Source organism: Acyrthosiphon pisum, chromosome X (assembly GCF_005508785.2).
Source record: "Acyrthosiphon pisum isolate AL4f chromosome X, pea_aphid_22Mar2018_4r6ur, whole genome shotgun sequence".
Taxonomy (NCBI): domain Eukaryota; kingdom Metazoa; phylum Arthropoda; class Insecta; order Hemiptera; family Aphididae; genus Acyrthosiphon; species Acyrthosiphon pisum.
In genome coordinates this window covers 67,876,898-67,893,089 of record NC_042493.1, presented here as the reverse complement: position 1 = coordinate 67,893,089, position 16,192 = coordinate 67,876,898, and the positions used below count along the sequence as shown (strand labels likewise).

The 16,192-nt window shown below is 27.4% G+C and overlaps 1 protein-coding gene across 3 annotated transcripts; it reads left to right on the top strand.

The window, feature by feature from the left end:
• Nucleotides 1–3,051: 3,051 nt before the first annotated feature.
• LOC100160854 (protein diaphanous) lies at nt 3,052–12,033 on the top strand. 3 transcript variants are annotated; one of them, XM_029488614.1, is made up of 18 exons: nt 3,052–3,070; nt 4,106–4,178; nt 4,398–4,640; nt 4,773–4,874; nt 4,957–5,156; nt 5,916–6,234; nt 6,591–6,701; nt 6,770–7,005; nt 7,645–7,775; nt 7,858–8,006; nt 8,529–8,858; nt 8,999–9,141; nt 9,241–9,508; nt 9,672–9,911; nt 10,006–10,266; nt 10,634–10,798; nt 11,175–11,418; nt 11,521–12,033. In XM_029488614.1, exons 2-18 carry the CDS (start codon nt 4,140–4,142, stop codon nt 11,607–11,609), a joined length of 3,270 nt encoding a protein of 1,089 aa, XP_029344474.1. In that variant the 5' UTR covers nt 3,052–3,070; nt 4,106–4,139; the 3' UTR covers nt 11,610–12,033. The 3 variants fall into 3 exon arrangements, with proteins under 3 accessions (XP_029344474.1, XP_016662065.1, XP_001943564.1); XM_016806576.2 differs by lacking the exon at nt 3,052–3,070 and adding an exon at nt 3,102–3,280; XM_001943529.5 differs by lacking the exon at nt 3,052–3,070 and adding an exon at nt 3,397–3,860.
• Nucleotides 12,034–16,192: the final 4,159 nt, after the last annotated feature.

Genomic DNA, 16,192 nt, shown 5'->3' with positions numbered 1-16,192 from the left:
ATATAACTTAACTTAACTTAATAAGTTAACTGTAAGTTTTTGTATAACTTTTAACTTAAAACATCTATAAAAAAAATTGTATTAGTTTATTTTTTAGATAGTTAAAATACAATATGAACTAGATACTTATGAGAAATCTTATTTTAAATTTTAAATCTTTACCTATAAAAATTGAATATTTTATAGATTTTTAACAATAAAATAATTTGAAAAATTTGGTGATTTCGAAAAATTTTGTCAAAATTTAAGCTTAAAATATTTATAAAATACTACTATTAAAACAACTTATGAGTTATGAGGTGCCTTGAAATAAATTTACAAACATGTTTACCCAGCAAAAAATTTTTTATCAATATTTATATACAAAGAAGGTGGGCAATTGGGTGTCGCTTTGCTGTACAGTAGATTACAAGTGGGTAAAATTTGATGGTTGGTGTTAAATTTGAATTCAATTATATATTATCATTGTATGGAATAACGATTCTGAGCGAAGACGGGCAATCAGCCTGTGCTATAATACTAAGTAGGTATATTAATTGATGATATTATGAATAAAATAATTTAATTACCAATTTACGTGGAACTTAATTTCAATTTTCAATCCTTAGCTATAAAAGTTGGACATTTTATACATTTTTAACTACAAATTTTTTTTACATTTTAAATGCTTATAAAAATTATAAATTTGTGCCTATTTATTTTTAATATTTTTCAACTGCTATTGTAACAATATATCAATACCTATCCTTTTTCTAAATTTTCACACTTTTTGACCCAACGAAGAAAATGTTATCGACGTTTATAGAAAAGTGAAAATGTCAAGTATCTACGATTATTCGAAATTGAATTATCCAGTACCTACTAGCCAATAGGTAATCAATTTAAGTGATTGACATGATTTTCTTGGTCAATTTTTGTATTAACATTTTTTTTTAAAAATATTTATTAAACTAGATAGGTACCAATGTTATTACCAAAATATTCCTAATATTATATCAATATTAAATTTATATAGGTATATTATCTATGTATTGATGTTGAAGATTGTATATCTCACAAAACCTATCAGTTTGCAATGAAAAGCAATTATATTATAATAACAACAAATTAAATGCAATGTTTACTGACTAAAAATACCTATTGTTCTTATGGTGGTGCTTAAATCAAACTAACAGCGGTCGAGTGGTATACCGAAAATATTATAATCGGTATTCGGTTGGATGGGTAGATTAACGTTATAACACAATAATACATTTTCTTCATTATGATGAAAATATACTACAGTAGTACACAGACAGCAGGTTAATGAGGTTATTCACATAATGTAAAAAAACGCACTCCGTGGTAGAATGCTAATAATAATTTAATTAATAGTTGATTTTAATTTTCAAGCTGTTTTAAGAATGATTTTTCTGAGATTCATTCTAGCATTAAAGCATGTAATATAGTCATACATCATAATGTAAATAGACATGACTTAAAGGGATAAGAAATAATAGAGCTGTGACCCACTATATAATTTTTACTGTTGGATATACATATTACACACACGACATACATATAATAGGCCTATATTATAATAAAAAGAATTAATAGCCGGAGAACTCGCCCTGCTGTAACTACTATTACTTTACTCAACTATGGTAAATTAGGTACCTCCAACTTCGTCTACTGTATTATATGATAATAAAGTATTATTGTTATTAACTATTAAGATAATACCAAGGTAGGTACCTACTAGGTACGCAATAGAACAAAAAATAATATGTTCCTGGTGGCTGGTATAAATAATAACTATTTAATAGTTTAATATGGCAAAAAAATGATAGTGAAATAAGTAATAACTAAAATCGATTGATTAGAAATCGCTTTTATTTTCATTTAAATATCCAACTTCATGTAATTTTTATCTTCAAATATTTATAAAAAAATAAATATTGCTGGTGTATTTTTGTTAATTTTAAATTAACTGCGAGCAAAACTTATATGGGGAACCTTGTATATTTTCGTATTGTTAATTCGTGTTATAATTTTAAAATGCTATAAAAAACAAACGAGGAACTTTGCGTTATATTTTGAAGCTTTTGACAGAATAAAACTATTTTATCGATATTTAGCAAAAATAACTAAAGATATTCGAATATTTCAAATACCTACTTTAAAATTTTAAAAAATAGTATAAAAACATGATAGCTTAAAATTAGTCCAAATATGTCAAATTTTTTATTGCCTATAGAAAATTATAATTTAAGTTACAATAAAATGTTTCAAGTTTCTGCAATTAATATACTTGAATTACTAAAATATAACAAAATAATAAAAATCAATTGAGGGGAAAACTTTATTTATATTTGCATAATAGGTATCCAATTTTATCTATACTAAATACTTTATTATAGCATCGGCCGTTAATAAAAAAATAATGTGTCTTTAGGTTGAACTTTATTTTTAATCCAGAAAAAACAACTTAAGGTATCTTGAATAAGATAAGATTTATTTCAGAAATTTGAAATTTGCTTTTTAACATCAGCGTTTATTAGGCAGTCAGCTACGGTATTTAGTCCAGGGTTACTACTTACTATTAGTTAAAAGTATTATAATTTATATAATGCCGAAAATATTCTGATGGCTTATTATTTTTGAATACCTGCCTATCTATTTGAAAATGACTATTTCGTTACGAAGGAATGGTGTAGGTCCCCTGTATAAATATAGTATAGGCATGTATTTCTATGTCTCTATATAACCCCCTCCGAAATTATATCATAATTTTGCCTCTATAACTAAAAAGGGGTATGCAGACTGTCCACCTCTGTAGTTAGCGTATATTTACGTGCATCGCGTAAGTATTTGCAGTTTTTTTTTTTGGCTTTAGATCAAAATAAATTTCCCAAGGCCCGACAAATTCTGACATCAACATCGTTTTCTGCCACTAAAAAAAGTCACACCAGTTAAATGGCGTCCCATAAAGTGCATTAGCGTGTTGTTTTAATAATAATTATTGTCCCCCACTTAGCAAGAAGTACGACATCAGACAAGCCTTAATAAAAAAAAACTTCAGTCGACGTAGGTAATATGTTTTAGGTGATCATTAACGTCCATTATAAAAGTGTAAGCTATATTCTATGTTTTTTTTTAAGCACATAATCAAAAAATGTAATTTCTATTATTTACACGATAATAAGTACCTATTCGCAACACAGACATTTATTGGTTACACAATAAATTATTGCGCAAACGGCCTAGATCGATAACGGCAGTTTGGAGGTAGGCAAAACAGGTACGTAACGGAGCGTAGCGGAACGTAATGCTAGGACCCTCGAGTGTTGCGCTCGCACAGTCGCACGTATTTTACTCTACATTGGCGCCGTGAATTCCGTACACCTACGAGAATCGTCGAGAGATAAAAAAAAATTGATAAAAACCAATAGGTAATAATCGACAATTTTGCGGTATAACCAAATCGACGCAATCGGTTGCAGTGTTGGAACAGCATAGGTAGTACGTTCGATCGGGGTACAAACCAACGGGTCGTGGGAGATGTTATCTTTTTAGAACGTCTTATCTTAACCAGACCGTGGTACAAGCAGATAAGTGATAACGCTCAAGTTATTTTAATTGCTCGTATTGTTGTTGTTTTTAACTTAGTTTTAAGTGTTTTATTACGATAAAATATTCTTTTCATGATATATTTCATACAAACTAAAAAGTTATTCGGTGAGTTACGTATACACATCGAAATGTCCAACCCGGTTCTATTCCACTAGATTCCATCATTTACTACGCTGTGCGATTCCTGCATTGTTTCACTTACTGATACATATTATTATGTATAGTAGTAACATTCAACAGGTTTTTAAGTAAATATTATTTTCTAAATTATCATACTATGTGCTTTTAAAATATTTCAGAATGTATAAAATTGATAGAGATTTTATCGTTATTTTCATTTTAAAACGTCTAGGTACTAATAATATTGTGTTTCTCAATTGCTTCATTAAATGATAATATTGAGATTTTGTTGTTAGATTACATACCTTAAGTATTAAAAAATTAATTTTTTCTATCTCTTGAATGAATTGTATGATTTTATTATTTGTTTTAGATGTTGAAAGTAATTAATATTCAACAGAATAAACATGTCTCGCGGAGAAAAAACCAAACCAACCACTGGTTTTGTAAGTACTTATACATATTATATACTAATACATAAATATTTCTGTAATTTCTTTTCAGTATGTAGGTAATTATTACATTTATGATAATAACTATTTTTAATTATTGGCCAAATTCTTAATTCATTTAAACAAAATTTTATTTTTACATTTATTCCTTTCTGCTATTACTTTTTACCTACTTATTATTATCAATTATTGATTTTATTTATGTATTTACAGCTAGATACATTGTTTGGACGACCAAAAAAATATGGGTCAGCGGCATCGTCACCCATCGGTGGTGTCGGTGGCAATGGTATCTACAGCAGTGGAAGTACATATGGTGTTGGCAGCCGCTCTTTGCCACGCATAAACTCGGATAATGATATTTCATCAGGTGGTCACAACGATGCAGATGAGTGTGAAATGTTTGTGGAACATTTAGATGTAGAAGCACTCAATGATAAGTTTGAAGAAATGCTGGTAATAATAAAAAATACATTCTAAATATTTACATACTCAATTTAATACAATATTTTTATTTGTTGGAAAAAAAGTATATTTACATTATACATAATATTATATTCAATTTATCTAAGATTTTATATATTTTAGGATGATATGAATTTAACAGAAGAGAAAAAAACCCCAATAAGAGACCAATCGGTTGTGAATAAAAAAAAAATGTTAATGATGCATTATAAAAAATCAAGTAATGTAAGTTAAAATTTTCTTAATATTATATTATTATTTATTTTATCTAAAAATATTAATGTTGTTATAAATACAATCGTAATAGGAAGGAAATAAAAAAACGTGTGACAAACCTACGGAGTATATCCAATATCTTTCTCAACCAGATTTAAGTGCCAATAAGACATACAATTGTGTAGTATCCCTCCGCATTGCCTTAACTAACCATCCGTTAAGCTGGGTTAGTGAATTTGGCACCGAAGGATTGCGTCAAGTATTATCTGTACTCAATGAATGTTATCGCAAGTAAGTACAATTTTATATTAGTATTACTGTATTATACTAATCATAATATATTTATGAAGTTAAAATTAAACTAATATAGATAAAGTTATTAATGGATAGGTAGGTATGGGATATAGAAAAAAGGTATCGATACTTGTATTGAATACTTATATTAATATCAGTAAATTATCAAAAGATCTTTTGGTAAATTGCAGAGAATTAATAATAGCTAAATGGGAGAACTAATTATGCAATTTCTAGATTTTGTTATTGTTTCTTCGAGTTTTAAAAAGTAGTTCATAAGGAACAGATATATCAACCATTGGGTTAGGTATGGTACTTACCGTAAACATTAAAATCATTTGATACCGTCAATTTTGCTTGAATATATTTTACCATTATATAGGAATTGATATCAGTTAAATATTGTTACCATAGTATCGAACTAAAAAATACTGGTATTAAAAAAAAACTACCTATTCATTACTTGTATTGAAAGTATTGGTTCCTATTAATGGATATAACATAAATATCAATAGAAAAGGAAAAGGAAATCATTATTTTAGATATATTACTAAAATCTATTTCATTTTTCCCAGTTCTGTTTGTACATCACTGACATTGATTAAATATATTTGTTTCTGAGGTTGTGCATTAATCACATTGGATTTGTGATAATTTGGTAATAGGCTTTTTTTAAAACCTATTCTTAATTGTTTATATAGGTATTTACTATTTAATACATTTTAGAGATTTTTCAATAAATATTTTATGTTTTAGTGATGGGAAAAATGCTCAGTTTGCTCGTATACAGTATGAATGTATCAGATGTTTAAAAGCAATCATGAATAGCACTGTTGGCTTAAAGCAAATGTTTGGACACAAAGAAGCATTGACTGTTATTGCTCGATCGCTTGATATCAATAAGCCTGCTGTTATGCTGGAGGCAGTAAAAGTCTTAGCAGCTGTTAGCTTAATACCTCCAAATGGTCATGAGAAAGCTCTTGAAGCCATAACTATGAGTGCTGATATTGAAAATCGCTGTCGATTCTTACCTATAGTTCAGGGCCTGAAAACTATAGGAAATGAAGCTTTGAGAGTAAGTAAATATATTTTACCTTTTATACGTAACGTATTTAAAGCAGTTTATTTAAGTATTTAATATTTTATTTTGTTTATAACTATTAAATAATTTCAATTAAGTTAAGTATTCTCACATCAAAAAATAATATTTTGTATTATACAGTACCTATTAAGTTATATATTTTTATTTTATTTTTATACAATAAGATTTCCTAGCTTGCGCTATCTATTTCTAGGGGATGATAAAATATTATGGACATGTTCATTTTTACTAACTACAATAAATAAAATGTATATTAAATAGTGAAGAGAGAAGTAATTAACTAATATTAGTCTAGTTATATACTAATATATTTAATTACATTTTATTAGGTAGCTTGCTTGCAGTTTATTAATGCCATTGTGTCCACACCTGAAGATTTAGAATTTCGTGGTCATTTACGAAATGAAATCATGCGAGCTGGCATGTATGATGTTATTGATGTAAGTTTTTATTTTAATTATTATTTTAGTTAAGGTATTTAATAATTTATCCTATGAATATCTTTCAGAGCTTAGAAAAAGATTGCAGTGAAGATCTTAGTAGGCAATTAAACATATTTAATGTACATAAGGAAGATGATTATGAAGAATTAGTTCAACGATTTGATAATGTACGCATGGATTTTGATGATGTAGGAGATTGTTTTGATGTCATTAAAAACATTGTGGCTGATTCACCTGCTGAACCATATCTTTTATCTATACTTCAACATTTTCTATTTATTAAAGATGATGTTTCTATCAGGTAAAATTTCTTAACAGAAATAATAATAGATAATCATCAAATAAATTATTGGTATTAATCAACAAAAGATAACACCTATGTATCAATTTAATTTAGTTTAAAAAATATATATTTATTATATTAACCTGGTTATAATTATTTTTATTTTTAGTTTTGATTATTTTATAGAGTTTTTTCCAAGGATGAAATCATTCTAGTGGGTAATTAAATATTAGTAAAGACTCTTTATTTTGATTGTTAAAAATAAATGTAATTTCTTTTTATAACTGAATTTTTCATGACGAAATTTATACTTATAATTGTTAAAATATTTGTTTCTCTTTGAAAGAAATAACAACATTTAATTTTTATTTTATTTCTTACATTTTTAAATGTATGTTTGATATAAACAATAAATAAATAGCACACACTTCCATATTTTACTAAATGAAAGTTGCTACAAAATAAGTTGAATAAATGTTATTTTAGTAACTAAAATAACAATAACTCACTAAATGTATAGGATAATTTAAATTCATTTTATTGTTAACCTACATATTGTACACAATTTTCATTTGAAAGATTTTCTAGTTTATTGTATGCTATTACTAGAGTAAAGGGAAACAAAATGTATTAATAATTTGTTTATTTTTATTGAAGGCCTGCTTTTTATAAACTCATAGAAGAATGTGTATCACAAATTGTTTTACATCGCAATGGCTGTGATCCTGATTTTCATGCTACAAAGCGTTTCCAATTAGATGTACAACCATTAATTGACACTGTTGTTGGTAAATAATAATTTTTGCTTAATTGTGTTACAAGTTATTACTATGAATCTTTAAAATGTATTAAAATTATTTTTTGTAACAGAAAAATCTAAAGCTGAAGAAGATAGAAGAGTTGAAGAGTTAAAAGATAAATTAGAACACGCTGTAGCTACTCGCCAGGAAGCAGAGGCCAAATTAATTCAAGCTGAGACTACGATAAAAGAGTTCATGTTAAATTCATCCATGGAAATTGTAAGTATTTTATTGTAATATTTAGTAAAAAACACATCATTGTGATAAATAATGATACTTAGATTTAATATCGATTTACAAGTATTGTAAAAAATCTTATTTATATTGTTATTTGATACTATACTCTATTCGGAATGAGATCGTACCTCGGCGTCCAACTTCTGCTCATGGCGTGGCTTCGTTCCGTAGCGCTAGCCCCATGAGCTTTTTTTTAAGTGGGGTAGGCGTCTCACCATATGTCTGACCGCCGCCCGACGAAATCTGGTACCCGCCGAGGTACGATCTCATTCCAAATAAAGTATACAAATGCATAGGTTATACAGAATGGGGCGTGGTTACTTCCTTATTTTAAAGGAATTTTAATTCAGATAAGGAAGTGACCACGCTCCCACCCTGTATTTGAAAATCTAATGCTGTAAACATACATAAAGGACGAATATACAATTATTAACATACTTAAAATGTTAATTTTTTTATAAACAATACAATATTATTTCAACATTGACATATTTTATAATTTAGAATGGGAAATCAGGATTAAATAAAAAACAAGATGGAAATACCGGTGGACCCCCTCCACCACCTCCACCGCCACCTCCACCTCCGATGTTTATTGGTGGTAATTTCCCACCTCCGCCTCCTATGCCTGGTTCTGCTGGTCCACCTCCACCACCACCACCGCCAATGCCTGGAGGTGGTCCTCCTCCACCTCCACCATTTCCAAATATGATGGGAAGTGGAGTACCTCGTCCACCACCTCCACTTGGTAATTTAGGAACTCAACTACCTCCTGGCCTTAAACCTAAGAAACTGTGGCATGTGGAAGGTATTAAACGAGCAAATTGGAAGAGTGTAAGTACACATGAACTTTTAATTTATATCAGATATTTTGTAATATATAAGATGGTTAATAAAATATTATATAATAATTAGTTTTTTCGTAATGGTTATTACTTACTCAGTCACTTAACTCCATATCCATATAATTTTAGATAATACCTCAAAAAGTATCCGATAAATGTTTTTGGGCACGTGTTCAAGAAGAAGCGTTAGCATCCAATGATATATTACAAGGGTTATCTGAAAAGTTTTCTTCAAAACCAGCTCGAAAAAAACCAGAAGATTCCACTGACAAGTATAATAATATTTTATAATTTTATTGAATTAAAAATTAGAAACAATTTTAAATGTCAAAAAACTTGTAACAATATTACATTTTTTATCATACTTATAGGACTATGACTCTAAAGAAAGTAAGATGTTTAAAAGTATTAGAACCAAAAGCTTCGCAAAATCTTTCTATTTTATTGGGTGGCTCATTAAAACATTTGAGTTATGCTGATGTGAAACGTGGTGTTCTCAAATGTGATGATGTAGTACTAAAAGGCAATGTACTGGATCAACTAATCAACTATTTACCACCACCAGATCAATTGAAAAAACTAAGAGATTTAGAATGTCCTTATGAGGATCTTGTAGAAGCAGAACAATTCGCTGTAACTGTGAGTATTTTGAAAACTATTTGATATATCAGAGAGATTAAATCTAAAATGTTGTTTTAAAAATTGTAGTTTTTTTTAATAATATTATGTTATATATTTCATGTAAGTTATGTCAAAAAATATCTTAAAGCTTAATTTTTAACAATATTTTATGTTTTTGTAGATGGGAGAAATTAAAAGACTGCTACCTAGGCTAAAATCTTTAAGTTATCGACAACATCATCCTGAGATGGTACAAGATATTAAGCCAGCCATTGTGGCAGGTACAGCAGCTTGTGAAGAAGTTAAAAGTGGTGTTAAATTTAACAAAATGTTGGAGCTTGTTTTATTATTGGGAAATTATATGAATAGTGGTTCACGAAATGGACAAGCATATGGTTTTGAGATAAGTTTTTTGCCAAAAGTAAGTGTTATGATTATAATTAGTATATTTATTGAATTAATGAATAATTTATTGAAATTTTACAACATCTAATTTACTTCTCATATTCAAACAGCTCACTGCAATAAAAGACGTAGAAAATAAGTCAACTCTTCTTCATTATCTTGTTGATATAGTTGAAAAAAACTATCCGGACTTAATTACATTTGGTGATGAGCTAACACACTGTGATAGAGCTGCAAGAGTATCAATTGATGTTATACAAAAGACATTACGTATTATGGATACGAGCTTACGTAACCTCGATGTAGATCTTGCTAATAATTGTAGTAAACAACAATGTGGTGAAGATGATTTATTTTCAGAAATTATGACTGTAAGTATTCCATAAAAATCTATAGTAACATAATATGTTTGTCATGAATTATTTTAGAGCTTTACAAAAATATTATACAAATGCTAAATTCAAAAATGTATTCTTGTTTTTCAAGTTACAAGACTATAAAAAGATCTTAAAACAATTTATGGTATGCAAAAAATGAATCTGAAAAATGCCATCTTACATTTTTATAATAGCTCTAAAATCATTTAAGGCAAATTTTCAGGACTGGTTTTTTGTATGTTTCTCTTACTGTTGTGGTATCAATCAATATTGGCGTATTTCTTAATTTAATTCTTAGATCAAAATCTATAAATAAAGTTACCATTATAATAACTGTGTGAATATTTTAAAACATTTATAGCCATTTGCAAAAGAAGCAAAGTCACAATTTGAATTGTTACAAAATATGTGTAAGAAAATGGAAGCTTTATATGATGATTTGGCTGAATATTATGTGTTTGACAAGTCAAAATATACCTTGGAAGAATTTTTCACCGACCTTAAAGCATTTAAAGATAGTTTCTATGTAAGTACATTTTTAATAATTACATTTAATGAATTATAATATACAAAATAGATCTATTTCATCAATATTTTCATATTTATGAAAAACACAAACATAGATAATGTTCTTACCATATAGTTTCTTTTATTATAATTTATTTACGTTTAATTGTGATATTAACTTGTACTCTATAGTTTACTCTATAATCTTCTATTCATGTATACTGTATAGTGTATACTGTTTTTTTTATTTTAATATTGTATAATTTATGTACATTGTCCATTGATGGAATCAGTAATTATAACCGGAACCTGCCTTTTGATCTTTAAATTAATTTTATAATGATTACAAAAATATTATGTCCATGTGTACTAATAGAAAATAATATACATTTTAGGAAGCTCAAAGAGAAAATCATAAACGAAGAGAAGCAGAAGAAAAAAGTCGTCGTGCTCGAGATGCTCGTGACAAAGCGGAGAAAGAAAAAAAGGAACGAGCAGCACGTAAAAAAGCACTAATTGATATGAATGCAGATCATACACAAGAAGGTGTAATGGATAGTTTATTTGAGGCGTTGCAAACAGGATCTGCTTTTAGTCGAGATCAAAGACGTCGAAGACCAGGTGGCACAAGTACCGCAGGTAATACACTTGTACTAATTAATTTTTATACTTAAAGTTTAAATTAATTATTATGCATAATTATATTTATTTTGTAACTAATTTCTATTTATAATATTTTAGATGATAAAAGAGCTCCATTGTTGTATCGCAGTCGATCAAGGACGGCTTTTACAGAGCGAGATTTACCAACTACACGAGTTCAACATTAACAATGCTCATTGCAAATGCTTATAGATGAAAATCGGTGCAAATTTTACATTTTTTTTCTTCCATAATGAACTATTCAACTGTGTTTTATATTCATTCAAATGAAATATTTGATATTTTCATCAACAACATTTTATTTATGATAATTAATTATTTAAAGATAACTTAGGACAAAACATGCATTAATATAATATGTTAATAGTAAAAGAGGCATATTGAGTATGAACAATTTGTACATAATTCATATACAAATTTGTTAGCTTTAAATGATATTATAGTCTAAAGGAACTTAATTGTATTAATAATATCCTATTTTTTAATTAAAATATGTAAATTAGTAGAATTATTATTTTTTTTTTTTATTTACTCAAATCATTCTTACTAAACTAGTAGTAAAACAAAACTTTTCAACTCAAGTAGTAAATTGTATATTAATTTTATACTAGAATTGATTCAATTATTTTATTATTTGTTAGTAACATTTTATTATTTTAGTGAAGTTTTAATTTTTAATACCTGTTTTCCCGTTGAATCTTAAAAATTTTATATTTGTTTAAAAAAGTAAGGATATTATATTTAATATGCTTAATGCATTGTTTTTTAATTGCCTCTTCTACTATTGTAGCTGTTTATCATTAAGCATATATTTTTTTTATTTATATATATATATATATATATATTATATAATATAAATAAGAAGTTGACTAACAAGCTGAGTTATTGAGATCATATTTTAATGACATCTTATAGACCTTATGATACTAATAATAAATCAAATCATTTTTCAAACCTGTGATACTTATGACATTTAAGATAAATTAGTTTGAGTTAACAATTTTATGTAACAAATTTTTTAAAATTTCCAATTTTATAAGATAATTAAACAATTGTAATAAAATATTGAAATAACGTTGATAAAATAATGAGACTGTCCCGTATATTGTTGCTCATTTATGTAGATTAAATTAACAAAAATTTTACTATTAAGTAAGTATATTTGCGAATTATACAACATTTTAATTATATACCTTTATTTCAACACCTATCATGTGAGTTATTTACAAGTCAATGGAAATAATTTAGTATTTTTTTTTTCAAACTTGACTGTTGAGTTGTATAAAAGTTCTATTATTTCTTTTTCTTATGGTATTGTTATTTATATTCTTGTATCTTGAATGTTTCTATTTTTAATGCCAGTGTCATCAGATGTAAAAATCAAAAATTTTAAAATCTCTAATGCTTATATTTTTTAATTTTAGACTTTTTTTTTGTATAATAACTTAAACTAGAATATCTACATAACTGTTATATGTGTTTGTAAAAATGTTAACGGTTAAACATTTTATATTATTTGAGTATACATAGTAGTTAAGAAATATTGTAACTAACGATTTATTATATATCTGTATACAAATGTACATCGAAAATATAATTAAAATTAATATATTTATACAAATTAAAAAAATGTGTAAGTCATATTTAATTGTATAAGTTGCACATATTCATATATAAATTTATTATTTTGGTAATAAATATTTAAATTATGTACAGAGGTTATTAAGATAATATAAATGATAACTGTTAAAGACACAATATACAAAATACATAGTCACCTATCAATAACATTGTCATCACAGCTCAGTATTTATGGAAAGTTTACACTTTACAGTCATTTTCAGGACGGTCAATTGCCCCAGGCGGCCGGACTTGAATAATTTATTTAGTATACACATTTAGTCTTTAGTATAGAGCACGACATAGAGAAAATAAGGTGATACCACTTCTCTATCTCACAATGTAAAAAAACGGATGCCAAAATGTAAGGCGATCCAGGAGTTTGGAAATCTTTCAACAGCGTACACTACTATCCGCCCAGGGGGCTATTTTATTTCAAGTTGTAATGCGTAAATGCATTATTAAATATTTAAAAATATATTATTATTTTATAGATATAAACATAACTAATATTATTATATTATCATACTATCACTATATTATTATGTTAATAGGTATGCAGATATTGTGCATTAAATTGAACAAATAAATACAATTTTCAACTATTATTATATTTATTTTTCAATAAGTTATTGATATATTTTAATATAATTATAATTATAACTAGCTATATTTGTTTTCTCTCTCTGGCTCACACGCAACATAGACAAAATGCATTTACGCAAAATCATGTGTTTAAGTAATCTTAGAGTAAAGTCACCCTCACAAAAAAGATAGAGAATAATACTTTTGAGGGAATGACATAGCGATTTGTCTAAATATTGTCTCAAAACAATTTAAACATCATTTAAATTTACAACATTTTTTTATTTATTTTGAAAGTGGAATACAAAGTCAAATAATAATAAAATATAAAATCAATATTTCATTCACTCAAAAATATTATTCTCTATCTTTTTTGTAATAGATGACTTTACTCCAAGATTACTGAAACGCATAGAAAAAATGATGCGTAAATGCGTTTTGTCTATGTTGCGCGTGGGCCAGAGAGAGAAAATGAATAGTGCGCTGACATCCTCTTAAGATAAATTTAAATGTAGTAGAAAAATTAGAAAGAACTACTCCAATTTTAAAATCAGTGGCAATAACAACAATTTTACCAGGTCTTCCAAAATATTTGACCAAAACTATTACATGTAGGATGCATTGTGCATGTACTATAGAAAACATAACTAGAGAAACAAATAAAAAAACAAAAAAATCTAGCCAAGGAATCAAAATTATAATTTTTATAATATAAATAATAATCATGTACCTGATTAATGACTGTTAAAAAATTGTATTTTTTATTTTAATTTTATAATGCTATATTATTATACCTACTCAATATGATTTGATTTTTAGATAATTATTTATACTTACTTAACTGTTAGATTTTCATTATTTTAATTATTAAAAATAATAATTATTCAAGGTACATGTAAAAAATGTTTATTTATTAATTAATTAGGTAGGTAGTTATTGATTTTTTTTAATATTACTAAGCTCTATAATCAAGGCTGGATTTAGGGGGGCTCCCACTAGATTCAATTAATACAAGGTCCAAACAAAATAAGCACTTTTAGCAGTAAGTTTTTTAGCCAGTACTTTATATGAGCCCTTAATATTATATAATCGAATGTGCCCTGACTTCTGACTGACTGATTGTTGTATATAAATTTTAATAAAATGTAAATACTAGTCATGTCATTATTTTAATAACTGATAATAGTTCTCATTCAACGAACATATTGGAGTATTAATTAAAAAACAATAATCTGTCAGGTACAACTCTTGTTAAGTATTAACTTCACAATCTTATATTATTTTGCAAAGAAAATCCTCTCTTCCTCGTGTTTTACATTCAATAAAAAGGAAAAACAGGCACCCAGGTGTCGTTATTTACTGCGGTACCATCAAAGTGCCGTTGAAATTGTCAACCAGAATATTTACAAGTAATATCTATTACCTTATCTTCTCTACATCGTGGTACGGAGTATACAACAAAATCATAAGAATATATTTCCAATTATTAAAACCAAAATGGTCGTCAAGAAATAGCCTTAAGAGGACGCCTCACTCGCATATAATATTATGTTGTCTCTGTCTTACAAGTGCGTAACATACCAAATTGTACGCTCAGCAAAACACGTGTAGCTCCGTTAGTTTATAAATTATAGTGAATTGACCTCTTATAACATTTAAAGCTAAGATTATTGTCTAGGCAATTTCATCGGCTTTTTTTATTATATTTTAATTTTGAAGCGAGTTAAGAGTATTTTAAAATTGTAAATGTAAAACTGTACATTGTACATCTTAAAATACTCATAACTCGCTTTAAAATTAAAATATAATAAAAAATGCCATGAACTTGTCTAGATAATAATCTTACCTTTAAATTTTGTAAGAGGTCAATTCACTCTAATTTTAGATAATTTAAGATTGTGAAGTTAAAACTTAACAAGTGTTGTTCATGGCTGATTATTGTTTTATAATTAATTATACTTTAATGTGTTCGTCGAATAAGAACTATTTTCAGTAATTAAAATAATGGTTTAAGTAAAATAATATATGGTCCCTAACACTATAGATCCACAATAATAAAAGTTAGAACCTTAGAGGACGACGCATATGCTGCATCTGACTTACGCGGGTGCGTTAGTAAAGAACAGCACTAAATGTGGGTACGACAAGCTATAGTCAGGACACTACTTAGGGGGGCAGGGAGCTGCAGCTCCTGGCACTCTTAAATAAATTTAATATAAAATAACGATATACCATAACAACTGAATTTATAATTCAAGTTAAAAGACCCCACCAATAAATTAGTTCCAGGCCACAAAATTCAAGTAGGGCTCTTGTTATAGTTTTGGATGTCAAATGCATGTGAGAACTTGTGAGTTGTGTTTAATCAACCCTAAGGCGAATTGAGACCTGGGGCACACCAAAGCAGGTGGCCTACAGGTTATTGCAGTGGGCATGCAGTACACTAAATGCAGTGGATCATGACATTTTTTTTTTCAATGCATTAGAGTGCACCCGCCCAAATAAATAAAATTATATCATTATGAATTATTTAAAATGTCGTGAA